We start from the raw sequence: 20,984 nt of genomic DNA, 5'->3' as shown, positions 1-20,984 counted from the left end.
TACACCTGGGGAAAAGGTTATAGGCAGTGGTGTAGTGGGTATTTTTTTACTGGGGGGACGCACGCTAGTTAGGTAATATCAAACAATGCCACACAAGTGCGCACGCGCGCAGTGCATTCACAAAACGGGCAGACAGGTCCACAGAAACTACCGGTATGCTTAGTCCTACTTTAGTAACTGTACTGCAAAAAGCAGACGGCGCTGCGCTCAACACACACGGAGTCAAAACCATGGACACACTGGCACATAAGTTACATAAACAATTTATAGGCCTAAATTGCATAAGCTCCAGTATTGCATCTCTCTCTCTTGCTATATAATATAGCCTACTTATGCAAACAACATTGAATCTGGACTTGACATTATTCTGATTAGGCCTAGCCTACATTGCAAATAAGCAGAACACACACACACCTTGTTTCCTCCGCCACATCTCCTCCGTCCATACCTCTGGGAAAGGTGAGCTCGAGCTAGCCAGGGGAACGTTGCTAGGGTCAACACACTCTCACTCCCTAAGCGTCCAGGAGCGACGTTTGGTCAGTGTCCGTGGCGTCCAGTTGTGACGCTCCTAGGCTCCTTCAGCGTCATAAAGGGACGCAAATAGCTTTCAACTGATTGCAATGTATTCCCATCTGCGGCGGGATTTGGCGCTCATGGAAGCACCCTTAAAGGCAATGTGAGCGTCCATTCTCATTGGATAACAGAGAATTGTACACCCGGAAGTAAGTATTCCCCTTACTGTGGATTGATTTTACAGTGATATCTGCACTACTCATCGACTAAAAAACACCAGATTATCCTTGTTAATTACACAACATTGATTGGTTTAAATTGTGTGCAATGCTTTTGTATTTTTCCCCTTCGATTCGGAGAAACAAATATTTGTTCTGAGTAAAGGATGGCAGAAGACACTACACTACCCAGAATCCTCAGAATCTTGTAGAAATCTATAGAATCTTGTAGAAATCTATAGAACATAGTCGCCATGCTAAAGAAATCTGTAGAAATCTATAGAAATCTCTAGATCATTCTGTAGAATACTATACATTTGTACTTTTCTATAAACTTCTATAATTAAAACTATAACAATCTAAAGAATTCTATAGGACAGAACCGACTCATGACATATCTGTAGAAATCTATAGAAATCTCTAGATCATTCTGTAGAATACTATACATTTGTACTTTTCTATAAACTTTATGTAGCACTTTTATCTCCTCCTGCACTTTATATATCGAAGCTGCTACATTGTACTGCCTTGTGGTAAATGCTTGTATGCTGCTCATGCTCTTTCTGCATGTATTTCTGTTTGCCATGTATATAAATGTTATGTTCATAAATGTTGTATGTAACGGGACTACGGATGGAAATTAGCTCAAAGCTACAATCCGGCTCATTTACATTTGAAAGCATTATTTTGTATAAAAGGTTCATTCATGTGTATTGTCCCGGTTCAAACAAACGATTAAATGAAAACAAATGCTACAAGCGAGTTTGACAAATAAAAGAGTCTTTCTTTAGAGATGCCTCACCTGGAGTCTGCCATCAGGTGAGTAAATACTGAGGGGCTAATTGGGAAATGTGAAACAGGTGGGCAGTGTGGGAGTCATGTGACTTTGAACATACAATGAACACTGAGGCCATCTGGTGGATGGAGGAAGAATTGCATGTTGGAGGTGTGGGGAAAAAGGAAAGTAATTTGGTGCAGCAGAAAAAGGTTGTTGAGAGGAATTGCACATGGGTTAAAAAAGTGTACAGTAAATGCATGCCAGAACCCTCTCGTTTCCCACAAAGCCCCAAAATCATGTGTTATTCCAAAACATGCTTGGTTAGCTTATTGTTCTAAAATCATGCAGTTACACTGATCACATGCAGACATACATTCACACTCACACGGTCTGGTTGTAAAGTCACGTTTGGTCAGGTTCACCCCAGAGTCAGTCATTGACAGTGCCTTTCTCAAGTAACACTGTCAGTCAGGGTCAAAGGTCATTTGGTCTCAGTGTTTTTGGCCATGTGTCGTGCTCTGCAGAGACTTTGATATGTCAGCATAGGCAGGTATCATTTGTCTACAAAGGCATATGCCGAGTGCTATCATTTATTAATTCACGATTACAACTATAATTTCCAAGATGGCTCTAACTTTTCATTGGGACAGCTGCTTCCCACATGTCCTTATAGTACTACTACTGCCAACCTGGTCTCACCAGAATGCATGACTCCACCACGACTCCTTAAAGGTGGGGTAGGTAAGTTTCAGAAACCGGCTCGAGTGCAGTAACATTTGAAAGTACACAGCCGAAAATAATCCGCCCCTTCCTTCAGACTTCCTTACAGAGCACCTCCTCCAACACACAGGAACGCGCACATGACGTCAGCAGACTGGTGAAAGTGGCCGCCTGTTGCTGGCGAGTCATTGAAGTACTGCTGCAATGCACGCCCAATGAGGGCACGAGATACATTTGTGCGTGCACGAGATGGAAGGCTGACAGACAGGGCGGCAATCCAATCCGTTTAGCCGGGCTTCCACAGATGACATTTTTTAATGGATTTGTTGTCAAAGCACTTCAGATATTCCTTGCTATCGGGATGTTAAGAGCATTCCATGGAATATAACAAGTGTATCTCGAGCCGGTTTCTGAAACTTACATACCCCACCTTTAACACCGCAGTACGTGGTGGAGTCACGCACTCTGCTACATTTACGTGTCGGCGTATAACCTATCTACGAATTAGATCAATTGTAAAAGTCAGCCGAATTAGTGTTGATACTGCAAGGAGATGTATTGTGTGAAGAGAATTTGAAGATGTTGTTTAATTGTTGATATATTTATGATCCACGTCAAGTATTCAGTTTTGGCGGCATTTCTTCAGTTTTTCCAAAGGTCTTGGAATTTGCTCCTGTGGGTAATGTCCACAGTATTGACTCTTACATGTCTAATATGTGTAATGTGTAATTGGAAAGCGCTTTGGGCATCTGCAAAAGCGCTCTAATAAAAAATGTGATGCATTATTATTATTCACCAAAATCCTATGGAGAAATCCCATTGCTTTTTTGTCGAGGGAACCCATGCACAGCTTACTCCCGGGTAAATACGTCATCCCTGCACCGCTCTATAGGCAGCTGCAGTGTTCATGAAACAGAGAGACATGAGGATGAACAATAGTGTAAAATAATAAACACTTTTATTATAACAGAAAGGAATAAAACATTTTTACATTCAGTCGATCCAATTCAACATTTCTAATGCAGATTGTGCAGAATAAGTACAAAAGTAAATAAAAAGGGATTTCTTTACAATGTCTAACATTTCTAAAAGCACATTAAATGCAGCATGGTTTGATGACCTTACAGCTCAATGATAAAACAATAAATAAGTATAAAAACACTTTACAGAGGTTACACTGAGCTCTTTTCTGACTCTTGAATCAGATGTTGGAGAGTCTCACTTCATGCTCAGATTCCGACGGAGACATGTTAGTCCGGATGGTTTGTTTTTCTGATGAACTCTCCATCTGTATGGCTGCATTGTGGGTTCTTCTATTAGCTCTTAATAAAACAATGCAGGCAATGGTGACGAAAAAGAGAATCAGAAGAGCTGCTGAAACTCCAACGATAAGCCAGAGTCCTCTCAGACTCTCTGCTTGTGGACTCTCTGATGGTCTCTGAGGTTCGAGCTCTTCAGCAGCTGTGGAAAAGGACAGAAAATAACATGAGGAACCATTTTAGTGTTAATATATAACAGGTTTAATCTAGAGTGAAAACATGACAATCTGCAACCTTCATTCTTCTGAAAAACATCCTGTGGTTCCAGCTTCTCAGTTTCCCCTTCTCCACTAAAATGAGTTCTGTGTGGGGCTGGTTTGGATCACAGTTGGTTTGAGTGCAGAGTTTTATTTTAAAATGAGTTTTGCACATTTGAAAGCATTAAAACAAGCCGTTCTTAAAGGTGCCATGTTATGCTTTTCTGGTTTTCCGCTTGAATAGTGAATAGTGTTATTGTTTAACAGTTCTCCTGATTTTTTTTAAGTTTCAAAGACAATGAGGTCAATCTAGTTCCTTTAAAAGGTCCCATGTCATGCTTTTCCGGTTATTACCCGTCCCCTTATGTGTTATGAAGGTTTCTCTGCATGTAAACGGTCTGCAGAGTCACAAACCCTCAAAGTACACCCTGTAGCGAGTAAAACTCTAACACAGAGAAGACCTGTCTGTGCTGCCCCAGAACGCCTCGTTGGACATTTCTCTTTTTCCATTGTTTTCATCCTGGGTACAGTGACGTGCCCATATCAAATGGTCCTACTGTTGGTGTGTTTGGGGGTGCGGGGGGGATGCGGGTGCGAGTGGAGCTTCGCAATGGGCTGCTGCAGCCCACTCAGCACCCCCCCCCCCTTCCCGCGTCCATTCGCGATGTCTCGCTGTCTCGCAGCAAGCAGGAAACCACACCAGTAAGCCAGCTCACACTGTCAGCTCCTCGCAGCAGCGAGCCAGTGGGAGAGCTGACCAATCAGAGCACACTGGGCTCACAGGGAGGGGGGAGGGGGAGGGGGGGTGGGGTTCAGGAGCTCCAACAAGCCGTTTAGGACAGAGAGTGAATATACATACTATACAGAGATGCTGTGAGAAACCAATGTGAGTTTGGAAAATTGCACAATGTAAATCTATTCTAGTAGACCTCAACAATGGAACTATGATCAGTAGTAATGGCCATGACATGGGACCTTTAAGATTTGAGCAGCAGGACTCTTTTGGTCTTTCATTCATACTTTGTTGAGAATCTGCTTTTTACTTTTCCAACTGTTAACTGTTCAATTATTGGCGAATATGATCCAATATTAGCGGCAACATACTGGACGTAGATGCATTAGTATTAGCTCTCTGGGGGCTCTAGACTTCTACTGAGATTACTTACCAGTGACGTTGAGCCAGCATCTCCTATAGTTACTCCCATCAGGTGTGCGTATGTCACACACATAAAACCCAGAGTCATTGGTCCTGAGTCTGGAGACATGAAATGTGAGGCGTCCTTCTGGGAGGACGTCTTTGTCCCAATGGACTCGTCCTGCAAACTGTGGATCCTGAGACTCTGGGAGTTCATCACCTTTGTATCGATGAAACAGGACGTAGGGTCTGCTCTCAGTAGACAGCTCACAGTAGATATAAATGGATCTGAGGGAAGTGTCTGTTCTGGAGCTGAAGGTCCACTCCAGGGTGATGTTCTGGTTCTCCTCTGCCTGATAGGAAGTCTGAGTCACATTCACTACAAATGTTCTTGTGGAGGAGACACAGAGGGACTCTTTAAACTTCAGCTATGTTCCTGTGGAGGAGACACAGAGGGACTCTTTAAACTGCAGCTATGTTCTTGTGGAGGAGACACAGAGGGACTCTTTAAACTGCAGCTATGTTCTTGTGGAGGAGACATAGAGGGACTCTTTAAACTTTATGTTTCTGTGGAGGAGACACAGAGGGACTCTGTAAACTATATGTTTCTGTGGAGGAGACACAGAGGGACTCTTTAAACAATATGTTCCTGTGGAGGAGACACAGAGGGACTCTTTAAACTGCAGCTATGTTCCTGTGGAGGATACACAGAGGGACTCTTTAAACTATATGTTTCTGTGGAGGAGACACAGAGGGACTCTTTAAACTGCAGCTATGTTCCTGTGGAGGATACACAGAGGGACTCTTTAAACTATATGTTTCTGTGGAGGAGACACAGAGGGACTCTTTAAATATGTTCCTGTGGAGCACACACAGAGCGACTCTTTAAACTGCAGCTATATTTCTGTGGAGGAGACACAGATGGACTCTTTAAACTGCAGCTATGTTCCTGTGGAGGAGACACAGAGGGACTCTTTAAACTGCAGCTATGTTCCTGTCGAGGAGACACAGAGGGACTCTTTAAACTGCAGCTGTATTGCTGTGGAGGAGACACAGAGGGACTCTTTAAACTTTAGATATGTTCCTGTGGAGGAGACACAGAGGGACTCTTTTAACGATATGTTTCTGTGGAGGAGACACAGAGGGACTCTTTAAACTGCAGCTATGTTCCTGTGGAGGAGTCACAGAGGGACTCTTTAAACTATATATTTCTGTGGAGGAGACACAGAGGGACTCTTTAAACTGCAGCTATGTTCCTGTGGAGGAGTCACAGAGGGACTCTTTAAACTATATATTTCTGTGGAGGAGACACAGAGGGACTCTTTAAATATGTTCCTGTGGAGGAGACACAGAAGGACTCTTTAAACTGCAGCTATGTTCCTGTGGAGGAGACACAGAGGGACTCTTTAAACTATATGTTTCTGTGGAGGAGACACTAAGAACATCTTTGAAGAGACAAACTAACCAGAGACACAGGAGGGGAGGAAGAGGAACAGTGGGGTGAGGACAATCATCTTCTTCCTGTGAGAAGACACACACATCAGAGGTCAAAGGTCACACATTAGAAAATAAAAGCCATTTCTCTAATATCCGCCTGCTCGCTCCTCTGGTAGTGACCCGGAAATCGATGTCATTGCGCCATGTTGAAGGACATCTCATTTCTCTAAATGCACATCAAGGAGAGAGGAAAGAGGAGAGAGGAGAGAGGAGTCTCTCTGGAGGAGCTATAATCGAGGATACACTGATGTTTCCTCTGAGATGTATTTTCGGTGATGTTCAAACGAGGCGTGACGCACGGCCGGACTATTTATTTAAGTTATTTAAGATGATCAAATGTGCATCAGACTTTCTGATCTTTACAGTTTGTTTACTCACTAATCACATGTCCCCTGGATGTTAGGCTACTTTTATAATGTAACTGCTTTAATCGTGACGTGATGTTTAAAGTGAGAAAAGCTGCTGAGGTGAAGAAAGCAGAACATTGTGTATAACATATATATATATATATATGTGTGTGTGTTTGTATATGTCTGCATCTGTAGCCTGTTATTGTATCATTATACCACACAGTTCTGTCCATCAGACATACACATATAACTGAGTGAATTTAAAACTTGAGGAGTTTCAAAATAAAATACTTTTGAAGTCTCATATATGAGCTATCATCCCTCTGTTTTTAGATAAGACTAAAACAAAAACTCCTCAGTATCAGAGACTTATTTCACTTCAGGGTGAAACTCTACATCAGATTGTCCTGATATTCTCTGAGTGACTAGATGGGGTGTCCTGCTATCCCCCTGGAGTGATATTAGTTTTTGATACTGGAGAGTTTTTGTTTTATTCCTATCTAAAAACAGATGGACCCATATATGAGATTTCAAAGGTATTTTATTTTGAAACTCCTTAAGTTTTACATTCACTCAGTTATAATGTGGTAGTTATACGTAGTTTGTTTAAAATAATTATTGATCACATGATATAGTAGCCTACATATTTCTTAATTTAAGTTCCAGTATGTATGAATATGTTTGGTATGTTTTTTAGGTATATTTTATATTGACCGAGTAAGCGCTCTTATTTTGAAGGCAGTTTTTCCAGGCCTCTACGCTCTACCGTAATGCAGGATATTCGCGCACCGCAATACAACCACGTGCGGGCTGGCTTGACTGTGCTTTCCGAAGTGGAGGCTCGCATGACCGCAGTACTTTACTGAGATGGAGAGAGGAAAGAGGAGAGGAGAGAGGATACTGAGATGACGTGTTTTCTGAAGATAAAATCCAGCTTGAGTAAAACTGTAGAAACTCCAGTTGCCAAGACAAACCCTGCCTCGGTGCCACTGTCAACATTATTCTCTCTGTTCATGTAAAGCGGAGGGAACTGCAGTGAGAAAGCTTCTCCTATCTCCAATCTGTCGACCATGGATTCGTAACATCATTTCTCGGGACGGGAGAGACACATTATAGTATAAGTGGCATGTCTTTATGATAAACCTCTTCTCATATTTTAAAATCTGAATACAAAATGCTATTCGTGCTCATGATATAAAAATAAGAACCAATATGTGCTTACCCTTCCAGCGAGACGAGCGAGACCACAACAAACATTGGTTCCCGCTTTTATATCAAGAGCAGATGGTTCCTAAAACGTTCCTGCATGTTTTCACAAACTAGACACTGGTACCAAGTTACACAAATTAAAATAATAATATAATGTAACCTTTAAGTTTCTTACATTTGTATGAATATATTCAATGCGCATATTATTCTTCAAACTGTAAACTGTTTAACTAAAATAGACAATTAAAATAGTTGTATGAGAATAACCTGAAAATGAAGTAGTATTTGTATGTACTTTTCCTATGATCACATACCGGTCTCTGTGTGCAGAGAGTGCAGACGTGTTTATTAGTTTGTGCACTTTGTTCACAGAAACTGCAGCAGAAGCAGATTAAACCGGGGGATTTGGAAAGAGCTGATAATATACGTTAGTCACAAAGTGAGGACAGTTCCTGTTTCTTGCAGCGATAGAGAAAAGAGGTTCATCTCAACAGGAGAGCGACAGAAAGCAGCAGTAAGATACATGTATTTAATAAAGTAGAAGCATGTGTTCTTACCTTTAAATAGTTCAGGCTGCAGAGACCTCAGTGCTGACAGGTCTGTTTTGTTTTCATGTCCGATTACAACAGGAGTAGTTCACATGGCTCTGGTTCACAGCTAGAGACAGAGGGGGCGTTTCCACTATGAACGGCAGATCGGTGAGCAGTAGCCAATGATATTTAAACGTCCTGTTGTGAATCCTGTGAGTATCTTAAACCAGTAAATGGAAGATTGTTTGCGAGGCGTTTATACGTTTTGCTTTTTACTTTACTAAATTCTGTTCTGTTCTTCCTTGTAAAGCGACCTTGGGTATGAAAGGCGCTATAGAAATCCAAGTTATTATTAAATGGTCAAATTGTCATTGGAGCGAGGAGCGGGGTGAAACTCACGGAAGAATAACATAATTCATTTCTTAAATAAAATAAATAAATACTTTGTTTCATGTCAAAATAAAATGGTTAAAATATTGCATGATTTAATACAGTTTTGTTTTATATGTTACACCAATGTGCCGAAGTGTTTGTGGGTTTTTGTGTCTTCATTTTGGCCAGGAGTCAGGACAGTGAAAATGGGTCATGGAGGGGTCTTCCAGCAGGACAATGACCCTGCACATACGGCCAAGGCAACACAGGAGTGGCTAAAGAAGAAGCTCATTCGGTGATGGAGGGGGCTAGCCAGGATTCAGAGAGGAGTAAGAATATTCTTTCTCTCACTGTTAAAATAAACCTACCATTACAATTATAGATTGTTATTTTCTTTGTTATGCTACGTTCACACCGGACGTGATGCGAATATTCGCTTCGCTCTCAACGCTCGAGTTTCACCGCGGCTTACAGTTTGTTATATCGCGTAATTCAAAACAGACAGTTGAGGTTGTTTACACGTCCATGCAAGATCGTTTTGGTTATTTCTGTCCTTGACTATGGAGGAACAACTATTGCTGCTTTGTACCTTCTGTGGAAGTGTATCGTATATCTCAGGGAACCCACTCACAGCCACAACGATCATCTCTTCCATCTTTACAACTGATCAACAGCAGGACGTCAGAGGGACGTCAGAAGGAATCCCAACGCTGATTGGCTTCCGCGAGAATACGTCACGTGAATTTGACGCTCGAGTTGAAAAAATTGAACTCTCGCGTTTGACGCAGCCCCCTTCTATCGCCTCAATTGATTGATTGATTGATTGATTGAAAGGTTTATTAACAGCTTCTATATTGGGTACAGTACAGCTCAAAACATACAATTGTTAAGGGGATGCAGACCAGAGAAAGACTTTCGTCTTGTTTACATCAGGGTCCCCCATTTCCAATTCATCATATCAATCGCGTGATTCGCGCCGCGTCCGCCGCTTCATGCTCGCCGTCGGAGTGAATTAGCGTCTGTCCGCGTCTCTGCATTGACTTTACATGTAATCGCGCCGCCCCCAAACATCGCATCGCATCCGGTGTGAACGCAGCATAAGTGGGCAAACTTACAAAATCTGCAAGGGATCAAATAATTATTTCCTCCACTGTATTTATTGGAAACATTCCTGTTCCCACATGCATTTCACTCCAAACATGCACTTCTCCTTCCGTCCACCAGATGGCATCAGTCTGTAACTTTTCACATGCTCACCCTTTTCCCTTTATCCAATCACCCCACAGTATTTAACCAGCCCACCTCCACCTTGCACCATAATCAATGAAGCATCATGTATTTGCTTTCAACATATCACACACACAGACACACACACACACACACACACACACACACACACACACACACACACACACACACACACACACACACACACACACACACACACACACACACACACACACACACACACACACACACACACACACACACACACACACACACACACACACACACAGAGAGTGTGTAAAATAGACACTGACCTGTCCTTCATCAGGAAGAAGTAGAAACTGAGCTCTGTGGTTATATTCACAGTGGATTCAATGAGTCTGTAGCTGCAGTGGAAGAAGTGTTCATATACTTAAAGTAAAAGTACCAATACATTATTGTCAAAATACTTAATTACAAGTTAAAGTCCTGCATTCAAAGTCTTACTTGTATAATACACAAGTATTATCAGCTAAATGTACCTAAAGTATTGCAAGTAAAAGTAATCGTCTATCAAGTAGCATTTTATAATTTCTCATTTTTGAAATTGATGTTTTCAAATCTTTTCATATTCCTCACATTTTCCTCATTGTAATTGGATATTATGTTCCTGCTTTAGTGGTTTTAAGTCCATCAAACACTGAACCATGTATCCTTAAAAAGTAACTTTTCATGAGTTTCTCAGAAAAACTGTGTTCAGATTTGATCCAAGAGGCTTTTTAGAGACTGTATTGAAGGTTCACAAGGCGGAGACGTTGCTCAACACATACACTAAATCTCCCTCTTAGCCAGAAACAACTGCAGAGGAATCTCGCTTTCCTTCATGTCTTGATACTGAGCCAAGAAACGTCTGTTTGTTCACTGAAGGGAGGGCATGTTATCATCCTCCTTGATATTTTGGTTATTCGTTGGTATTTAATTAGGCTCCCTTTTTAGAGTGCTCCCTTTGTTCGGTTGCTCACTTTAACCTGCGCCCTCGTGGCCTTTTTGTTTGTTCCAGCCCGCTTGCCTGCCATTTTGTTAACCTTTAATAAACTCTTTATAATATTTACCAATTCCAACTGGTGTATGTTGCTTTCCTCATCTCCTAGTGGGGACGTAGCAGCCACACACACTTCTCACTGTCTCCTCACAGGAACTACAGGACTGAGCGCAAACTGTTGAACCACATGTTTGAGGTTATTCTTTGGAAATTGTATATCGTCATCTCAGTAGTGCAGCATCCTACCAGAGTAAATATAGGTGATACATGAGAAGAAGAAGAACACTCTTTTGGGGGACCACAAAGTAACAGAAGCAGTCATATGAAACTGTATACAGATCATTCGCGGTTTGTGACTTCAGGAAACACAATAACATCTTTCTCAGCTCAGAAAGTGGAACTGTGGATTCACTAAATCAAGTGTAGTGCTTTAATAGTGCTATGTTCGTCTGAGTTATCTCATTAATAAATGTATTTGTTGACTTTGAGATCGTAGCCTTTCATTCTTGGACATAGCAGTTGATCAAACTGATATATAAACGAGGGTCTTACAGTCCACTAGTCAGACAGGACTCGCACTTGACTTTTAAGAAACATATTAAGAAAGTATCAAATACCATTAAATTCAACTTGCAACATTTTAAACAAATTAGTCCTTTCTTAACTGTCAATGCTGCAAAGTCAGACCTCCACTGATTCTATCCCACATTGAATACTGTTTGACAAACTGGTCGTTTGCTTGAGCCACAAACCTGAAACCCATAGAACAGCTGTTCAAGAGAGCTATCAAGGTGTTTGACAGAAAGCCTCATTCATACCACCACTGTACCATCCTGGAGAAACACCATTTCTTGAGTTTTGACCATTTTAAGTTTTTTAAAAGTATGTGTTTTATTTATAAATGTTTACATGGACTGCCCCCCCCCCCCCTCACTTAGGGGGGAAAAAAACCACGGCAGCGGTTGAGTCACCTGCAATGACTGAAGGTCTGACGATGTGCTGTGATTGGCTTTGAATAGAGACGACAGTGAGCGTAGTCAAATGGAAATGTGTGAATGACAGATTAGAAAGACCGTCTTCCTGCTGAGCTTGCACTGAGCTTCATGTGTTGAGAAGCTTCTCCTCCTTGTTAACCTTGAAACGCCTCTTGGATCAGCCTCGTCACAAATCTGAATTGGCTCATGATAGGCCCCTGATCTCCGTAGGCCCCTGGGCTTCAGCCCAGGTCAGCCCGTGCATTAAGGTGGCCTTACATTCACTTTTATAATAACAATATTAACAATAGATTATTTGTATTATTACTGTTATTATTCAGAGAGATTCTGAAACTAAACTGAAGGGGTTCAGTTGGTCCTGTATTTCAGTCTGTGTTCTCTGATCTCACAGCAGAAAGTATTTCCTGATTCAGTTCAGATTAAATATAATGTTGATATCTGGCGCCACCTAGAGTCAGACATGTGTTACTGTTCCTGGTGTCAGACCTCTGTGCAATAATAATAGTCGTGTGTGTGTGTGTGTGTGTGTGTGTGTGTGTGTGTGTGTGTGTGTGTGTGTGTGTGTGTGTGTGTGTGTGTGTGTGTGTGTGTGTGTCCTCTCACAGGGAGAAGATGATCTTCCTCATCCTGCTGCTCCTCTTCCTCACCCCCTGTGTCTCTGGTTAGTGTACTCCTTTATTTCCCACTTAGACACATTGAATATTATTGAAAAACCTTTTGTGTCTCGTTGTACCTTTTCCTAAAGAAGCATCTTAGAGCTCTTTGGTGTGGAACACTATTAGAGCAAGAAAAGAGGGTCAACACTGAGGAGGGGGATTCTGATTTATTTAGCTTTTTTAAATCAAAATGTCAAGAAGTGGAGCTTTCAGTATATTCTCTGACAAAAGTAGTTTATTCTTAAAAGTTCAATGTTTATTCTCAATCATTACACTTTTAAAGCTTAACTGTTTTTTCTGATACATGTTTCCTAATAACTGCCCTCAAATTGAAAGATTTTATTTTACTCAAAATCTTGGCTTTTTCTTAAAATGCTGAATAAAAAAGTAAAATAGTCCTTTTCTTCTTTATGTTCCCTCATACCCTAAAACTCTTCCTCACCTGAGGAGACCTCTGTCTCTGGTCAGCTTCAGTTAGTTTATTTAAAGAGTCCCTCTGTGTCTCCTCCACAGGAACATAGATGCAGTTTAAAGAGTCCCTCTGTGTCTCCTCCACATGAACATAGCTGCAGTTTAAAGAGTCCCTCTGTGTCTCCTCCACAGGAACATAGCTGCAGTTTAAAGAGTCCCTCTGTGTCTTCTCCACAGGAACATAGCTTCAGTTTACAGAGTCCCTCTGTGTCTCCTCCACAGGAACATAGCTGCAGTTTAAAGAGTCCCTCTGTGTCTTCTCCACAGGAACATAGCTGCAGTTTAAAGAGTCCCTCTGTGTCTCCTCCAAAGGAACATAGCTGCAGTTTAAAGAGTCCCTCTGTGTCTCCTCCACAGGAACATAGCTGCATTTTAAAGAGTCCCTCTGTGTCTCCTCCACAGGAACATAGCTGCAGTTTAAAGAGTCCCTCTGTGTCTCATCCACGGGAACATAGCTGCAGTTTAAAGAGTCCCTCTGTGTCTCATCCACAGGAACATAGCTGCAGTTTAAAGAGTCCCTCTGTGTCTCCTCTACATGAACGTAGCTGCAGTTTAAAGAGTCCCTCTGTGTCTCCTCCACATGAACATAGCTGCAGTTTAAAGAGTCTCTCTGTGTCTCCTCCACAGGAACATAGCTGCAGTTTAAAGAGTCCCTCTGTGTCTCCTCCACAGGAACATAGCTGCAGTTTAAAGAGTCCCTCTGTGTCTCATCCACGGGAACATAGCTGCAGTTTAAAGAGTCCCTCTGTGTCTCATCCACAGGAACATAGCTGCAGTTTAAAGAGTCCCTCTGTGTCTCCTCCACAGGAACATAGCTGCAGTTTAAATCAATCAATCAATCAATGAATGTTTATTTATATAGCCCAATATCACAAATGTTACATTTGTCTCAGTGGACTTTACAGTTTGTACAAAATATCAGTATGACAATACGACACCCTCTGTCCTTAGACCCTCACATCGTACAAGGAAAAACTTCCGGAGAAAACCCACAGTTTAAAGGGGAAAATGGGAGAAACCTCAGGGAGAGCAACAGAGGAGGGATCCCTCTCCCAGGACGGACAGCCGTGCAATAGATGCCGTGTGTAAATTGAAAAGATAATACATTTGCAACATAGGTAGTCCAAATGTTTGGAAATGCATGTGTGTATAATAGTAAGATGAATCCACGAGGATATCCATCCAGGACCTATGATCCAGGACCACAGCCACGACTCAAGATCCAGGGCTCGCGATCCAGGACAGAGGAGCGCAGGATCATCCATGACTCCGGATCCCGGCGTTTATAGACACCAAAAAGAAAGACATTTGGGGAAGCTGGGTTAATCGGAACATGAGAGTACACAGGTATAGACAGAGAGAAGGAAGAAGTAAGATGTCCCCCGACAAACTAAGCCTATATCAGCAAAACTAGGGGCTGGATCTAATCAGCCCTAACTATAAGCTTTATCAAAAAGGAAGGTCTTAAGCGCACTCTTAAAAACGGATAGGGTGTCTGCCGCCCGAACACAAACTGGAAGCTGATTCCACAAATGTGGAGCTTGATAAGAAAAGGCTCTGGCTCCCATTGTACTTTTAGAGACTCTAGGAACAACCAACAACCCTGCATTCTTGGAACGCAATGCCCTAGTAGGACAGTAGGGTATAATGAGTTCTTTAAGGTAAGATGGCGCCTGCCCATTAAGGGCTTTGTAGGCGAGAAGAAGAATTTTAAATTCTATCCTGTGTTCTATAGGGAGCCAGTGTAAGGCAGCCAGAACAGGAGTAATGTGGTCCCTTTTCCTAACTCTGGTTAGTACACGAGCCGCAGCATTTTGAATCAGCTGAAGCGACTTGACTGACTTCTTGGTACACCCTGATAATAAAGAGTTACAATAATCTAGCCTTGAAGTAACAAATGCATGGACTAGTTTCTCTGCATCGTTTTGAGGCAAGATATGCCTGATTTTTGCAATGTTACGTAGATGGAAGTAGGCGGTCCTTGAAATTGATTTTATGTGGGCGTTAAAGGATAAATCCTGATCAAATATAACACCAAGATTCCTTACAGTCTCACTGGAGGCCAAATTAATGCCATCCATAGTTAGTATATCCTTAGATAATTTGTTTCGTTGCTTAGTTTAAAGAGTCCCTCTGTGTCTCCTCCACATGAACATAGCTGCAGTTTAAATAGTCCCTATGTGTCCCCTCCACAGAAACCTAGCTGCAGTTTAAAGAGTCCCTCTGTGTCTCCTCCACAGGAACATAGCTGCAGTTTCAAGAGTCCCTCTGTGTCTCCTCCACAGGAACATAGCTGCAGTTTAAAGAGTCCCTTTGTGTCTCCTCCACAGGAACATGGCTGCAGTTTATAGAGTCCCTCTGTGTCTCCTCCACAGGAACATGGCTGCAGTTTAAAGAGTCCCTCTGTGTCTCCTCCACAGGAACATTTGTAGTGAATGTGACTCAGACTTCCTATCAGGCAGAGGAGAACCAAAACATCACCTTGGAGGGGACCTTCAGCTCCAGAACAGACACTTCTCTCAGATCCATTTCTACCTTCTGTCAGCTTTATACATATATCAGACCCTACGTCCTGTTTCATCTCCATCAAGATGTTGAATCCCCAGAGTCTCAGGATCCACAGTTTGCAGGACGAGTCCAGTGGGACAAAGACGTCCTCCCAGAAGGACGCCTCACACTTCATGTCTCCAGACTCAGGACCAATGACTCTGGGTTTTATGTGTGTGACATCCTCGTCAGACCTGATGGGACTAACTCTAGGAGATGCTGGCTCAACGTCACTGGTGAGTAACCTCAGTAGAAGTCTAGAGGCTCCATAGAGCCAATACTAATGACAAGATGCTGATTTATAAAAAAAAAGAAACTAAAAATGTTCTTCAGTCTTGGGGTGAAATAAAGGAGTAAACTAACCAGAGACACAGGGGGTGAGGAAGAGGAGCTGCAGGATGAGGAAGATCATCTTTCCTAGTGAGGACACACACACACACACACACACACACACACACACACACACACACACACACACACACACACACACACACACACACACACACACACACACACACACAGGTCACAGAAAATGACAGGCTGTCTTTATCACAGCATTTATTAAAGAGCAACCAGAGGACAGTCATCGTCTGACACTAGGTGGCGCCAGATATTTAACATTGTAATTCCTTTGAACTGAATCTGGATCCACACCACTGTCGATTTACTGAAGCCAGCGAGCTGCGAGACTGATCGTGTGTGTGTGTTTTTTCAGAAGATATTGTGATGTAGGCCTACTGTTGTTCGTTCCGGTGCACGAAAAACAACACTTATAAACACTATACGTGGAGGTTAAGATTAAACACATTTATTTCCATGTCATATATTCCCCTTGTATTAAGTGAACATCCACATATACTCATTGGCCCGATGTCTGCAAGTTACTTTTCATAGATAAGAGCATTTATCCGGTCAAAACTGCCATATCAGGCGGTGCAGAAGGCACTTCTCTAGGCTTCTGAGTTATAAATCCAGCTGCCTCCTGGAGTCCTGGTGCTGCAGAGATTTCATGAAGTGTGAAGGAGGTTTTCCTTCTATAAAACAGCTGTGGGCTGCAGATAGTCTGAGATTCACGGACATGAATTCATAGATCAAAGCAGACTGGTGCACACTCTCCTGTTTTGCCGATCCGGTGCTTAAACAAATAGCTCTACCCCCTGGCTGAAATGTCCCTAAAATGAAGTTCGAGTTCGAAATATATCTCAGATAATGTCTGCACTGTAAACTTTCTCGTGTTTCTGTTCAAGCCTCTTTAGCGGCTCCGTAGAACCAGAATCAGAATGGGTTTTATTACAAAGTAGGTTAACACACACGAAGAGTTTGCTTTGGTATCTGTGGTGCATACAGATCCACAGCAAGAAGAACATGTAGTAAACTAAATACAAATAAAAAGAGGACTGTTATGGGAGACGTGACAGAAAAATCCAAAAATAAAAGTATTAACAATAAAAGCATATATTTGATACAATGTAAAAAATACACAACGTCGAAATATAGATAATTATTTAGAAAACACTATAATAACAAACCCACTACTGAATACAGCATGTACACATTATGAAGTGTGCAAAGAAGCTGCCATTTTAAATGTAAGCCTGAGTATATATGTACACATTGTTCAAGGTTATTGAAGAGAGAACAACAGAGGGACATCTGTACAAAAGAAACTAAGCTACTATAGGGCTAAATACTTAAACTTTAATATCCATTCATCAGAGTTTTCCATTTAGTGGCTTCCTTCAGCTGAAGCAGTGCTGACATTCAGCCTAGACTCGACACAACTATGAACACAGGCAACAGCTCTCCAACCACATCCTCTGCAGGGGATGTGGTTGGAGAGCTGTTTTGAGAAAAGCATCCACAGAGACTCTCACCCTGTATACATGGTCATCCCACACCAACACAGTCTCTTCATAGAGCATATTTTTCAAGTAAATCAATGAAAATAGCGCTTTTTAAATATAAAAGAAGATCACAGATATGCAGCTGAATAAATGTTAATATTATTCAATAGGGTCCGTCTCTCTTTTTTTGCTGGTTTAAGAATAATAAACCAGTATAATAGCCCCCTAAGTACCCTCTCTTTTTTCTTTGTTTACCTCTTCTCGTGATTTGTTCACTCTCATTGCCGTCTAACCACAAAGGAAACGAGTAGTGTAGGATACAGTCTAAGGCATCAATATAGCAGACAATATAATAGCAGTTTATGTTTAATATAACTTCTCTATGTTGAAATGAATTTTAGTTGTTTGTTTAACTGTTACGTCTTCCCCTGCAAACACAGTTTTTGCAGCTTATGGCTCTCCTTGTTGGCTCAAGTGCACTGCTCTCAGTGTCAGTGAAGACTTTTAAAAATGTCAATCAGGACAATATGAATTCTGTGTTTTCCACCTGAACTGAACTGACATTTTTCACAAAGCAGAAGTGCATTATGTCGACATCAGCTCTGTGTGGTTATTTTCAAACTGGTTTCGCATCCTGAACACTTCTTCCACAAGTACACTGCAGAGGTGGAAGAAGTGTTCAGATACTTCACTTCAGAAAAAGTACCAATACATTATTGTCAAAATACTTCATCACAAGTTAAAATCCTGCCTTCAAAATCTTGCTCAAGTCAAAGTACAAAAGTATTATAAACAAAATGTACTTAAAGTATATAAAGTAATCATTGTGCAGAAAAATTGCCTCTATGTGTAATTATATTAATATATGTGACATTTATAGATAATATTGCTGCATGAAGTAGCATGAGACAAACTTTTTGTAAAATATTTAAATAATTGCAGTCTTTTATAACTCAAACAGTTAGTCCACTGTTTTTAGAGATGCATTTTGTTCCAAGAAGCTAAAGCTGTTAAGTAAATGTTTTGGAGTAGAAGTATACAGTAGCATACAATGGAAATACTCAAGTAAAGTACAAGTAGGCTACGTCACATTTGTGCAGTTACTTTCCACCTCTGAGTGATCAGTCACAGCAGGAGAGTCAGTAAACAGTCGGCACTGATCTGACTGAATGTGGGTCATTCTTATTATCTCGTTATTAAAAATAACATAACATGGTGCTCTCTGAAGGCAGAAACAAATGTAAAACCCGAAAAAACAAGAATTGAAACTGAAAAAATAATTGTTTTGAATCTGAATAAGATAAGAGAATAAGGATTCAAATATCAAAATATGTATACATGTGAAAATACATATTTTATCCAAAGAAATTGCTGAACTGAATCAAAATAATATTCAACTTGAAAGATTATTTAAAATACTTATTTTTAGTTTAGCTGTTACTTCGGCATCATTTTGAAACGTGTATTACAATTAAATCACGGTAAAATATGTTCATTTTGTTGTAGTTGGTATCAAGGGCGCCGGAAGCGGGGGGGCCAGGGGGCCATTGGCCCCCCCACTTTTCAGCCCTGCCCCACATTTTCGCAGCAGCAGATGCCGCGGAAAACTGTACAAATCCCGTTTCAATAATTCCCCTCTACTCTAAAGTCGCATCTAAAACGCGATCTGATCTAGCTGTGTATATTTTGTTATTTTTGATTGTTATATTCAATCTCACTAGCTACAGGCATGTTTGAAGCTTGTAAAGGGAAGATGACAGCTGGCCTCTCACTCGCCACTCTGCTGTTCCTCAGCGCCGCTCCCCCTCCCTCCGGCTGAAATTATGAATGTAAGGTGTATAGTAATCATAGATAACACGGCAGGGTCCGTTACAGTTTGTTTTTATCTGATTTCAAATAAGCAAAGTCTTGGCTTTCAGAATATTAAACTTTTTTCGGCAAATTCAGATGATAAATAGGCCTACAACTTTGAAGCTTGTAACGGCATAATTACAAGCGGAGAACGGAGTAATTTAACGTCACTGCAGGCATAACAACAGCCGGTGTTTCCCGTGAGTGCAGTAATCCAAACGAAAATATCTTCCCTCCGTAGTGTTTTGATAATTTGCTCCGCTAATAATCAATCAGATCGATCCAGAGAAGAGGACACTTTGAAGGCATTTTTCTCAAAATGATGACTCTATAACAGTCATTATATAATGTGACATATTTAGCTTAATATTTGGAGTAGCCTACAAAGACAATCCTGATATCATTAGAAAGCTAGGAATCAAAATGTGTTTTCGGGTCAATGCGACTGATTTCGATGGAGCAGGTCACTTTGCATTAGGTAAAATAAAGCAGGCAGACATAACAGGAAGAATATGTTGGCCTACATTTTAACCCAATCAAATAGGACATTGTTACACCATTCTAATGTATCCATGTAAATTACAACCAATACAAAAGCTTAGATTTGTTTATTTGTTACGTTGTTTACTTTATTTGTTACGTTGTTCTGTGTGTGTCAGTCGTTAACCTAGAGATAGAAAGAATATATACACTTGCAAACATGTCAGAAGAACCAGCGCAGAAGAAAACTAAATACAGTCAATCTAAACTTACATTTAACAACTGGAAGGTCACATCCCTGACATCCACATCTCCGGAGCCTGGACCTTCATCAGCGAAGCCAGATGAACGACGTCGTCTGCTGCCTCTTTTTTTTTTAAATTCACAAATAGAATTAAGGTTTCACAAATCTCAAACCGTGTTATAAAGAATCTTTAGAGTCTCTGGGATAATCCAGTCCAAATAAATCGGCTATGCAGCGATTTAAGAGGTTCAAACACGGAGGATTGTTAGCTCAGCGCTGTCAATTAAATGTCCCTTAACTTTCCCCTTAACTGCCGAATCGGATGCTCTGAATCGGAAGCCAACTTCAGCGTCGTAAGCAGCAGCTCTGCGGCCGCAGAAACTGTCAAAACCGCCGCCCGCCGTTGTTGAACCGAAACAGGCTGGTTCCGACTGCATGGAGGTTTGTTGTCGGGACAATGAGGCGGGTAAAGCATACTTGCCAACCTGGAGACCTCAGAAATCGGGAGCATTTCAAAACCACCGGGAGGGGTGCTAGTGGATCGCCGGAGCTGGATTAACATTAACATGCTTATTGTAGTTGTAAGGGCACTGCCTTGCGGCCTGTAGCACCATCCTGTATGGAGCATATGTGAAGGACAGGAGTGAGCAGAGTTGTCAATTATTGTTCTGTTTTCTGTGACTATTTTCCCCACCCTCTCAGACTTTGAGTTGCGCGTGCTGCTAAAGAGACGTGCTACCATGGAAACCAAACAATGGTGTAGCTGTATTAAAGTCCGAGTGGAAACAGTCCTGAGTAAATCTGATTTTG

General features: G+C 41.5%; 2 protein-coding genes across 2 annotated transcripts in view; one reads left to right on the top strand and one right to left on the bottom strand.

Annotated features, from left to right (window-relative positions):
• Positions 1–3,263: 3,263 nt before the first annotated feature.
• Positions 3,264–20,984, bottom strand: part of LOC117540748 — a 118,010-nt gene continuing 100,289 nt past the window's right edge. The window contains exon 4 of the mRNA XM_034207566.1: positions 3,264–3,690. Coding sequence (XP_034063457.1) covers positions 3,431–3,690 — 260 coding nt within the window. The 3' untranslated portion in view covers positions 3,264–3,430. The remainder of the gene's footprint in view (positions 3,691–20,984) is intronic.
• LOC117540834 (myelin-oligodendrocyte glycoprotein-like) overlaps positions 12,615–20,984 on the top strand; it is a 122,388-nt gene continuing 114,018 nt past the window's right edge. Inside the window, exons 1-2 of the mRNA XM_034207725.1 lie at positions 12,615–12,742; positions 15,629–15,991. Coding sequence (XP_034063616.1) covers positions 15,972–15,991 — 20 coding nt within the window. The 5' untranslated portion in view covers positions 12,615–12,742; positions 15,629–15,971. The remainder of the gene's footprint in view (positions 12,743–15,628; positions 15,992–20,984) is intronic.

The sequence above is a fragment of the Gymnodraco acuticeps genome, unplaced genomic scaffold, assembly GCF_902827175.1.
Source record: "Gymnodraco acuticeps unplaced genomic scaffold, fGymAcu1.1, whole genome shotgun sequence".
Taxonomy (NCBI): Eukaryota; Metazoa; Chordata; class Actinopteri; order Perciformes; family Bathydraconidae; genus Gymnodraco; species Gymnodraco acuticeps.
The sequence above is the reverse complement of the archived record's forward strand: the minus strand, read 5'-3'. Positions and strand labels throughout refer to the sequence as shown.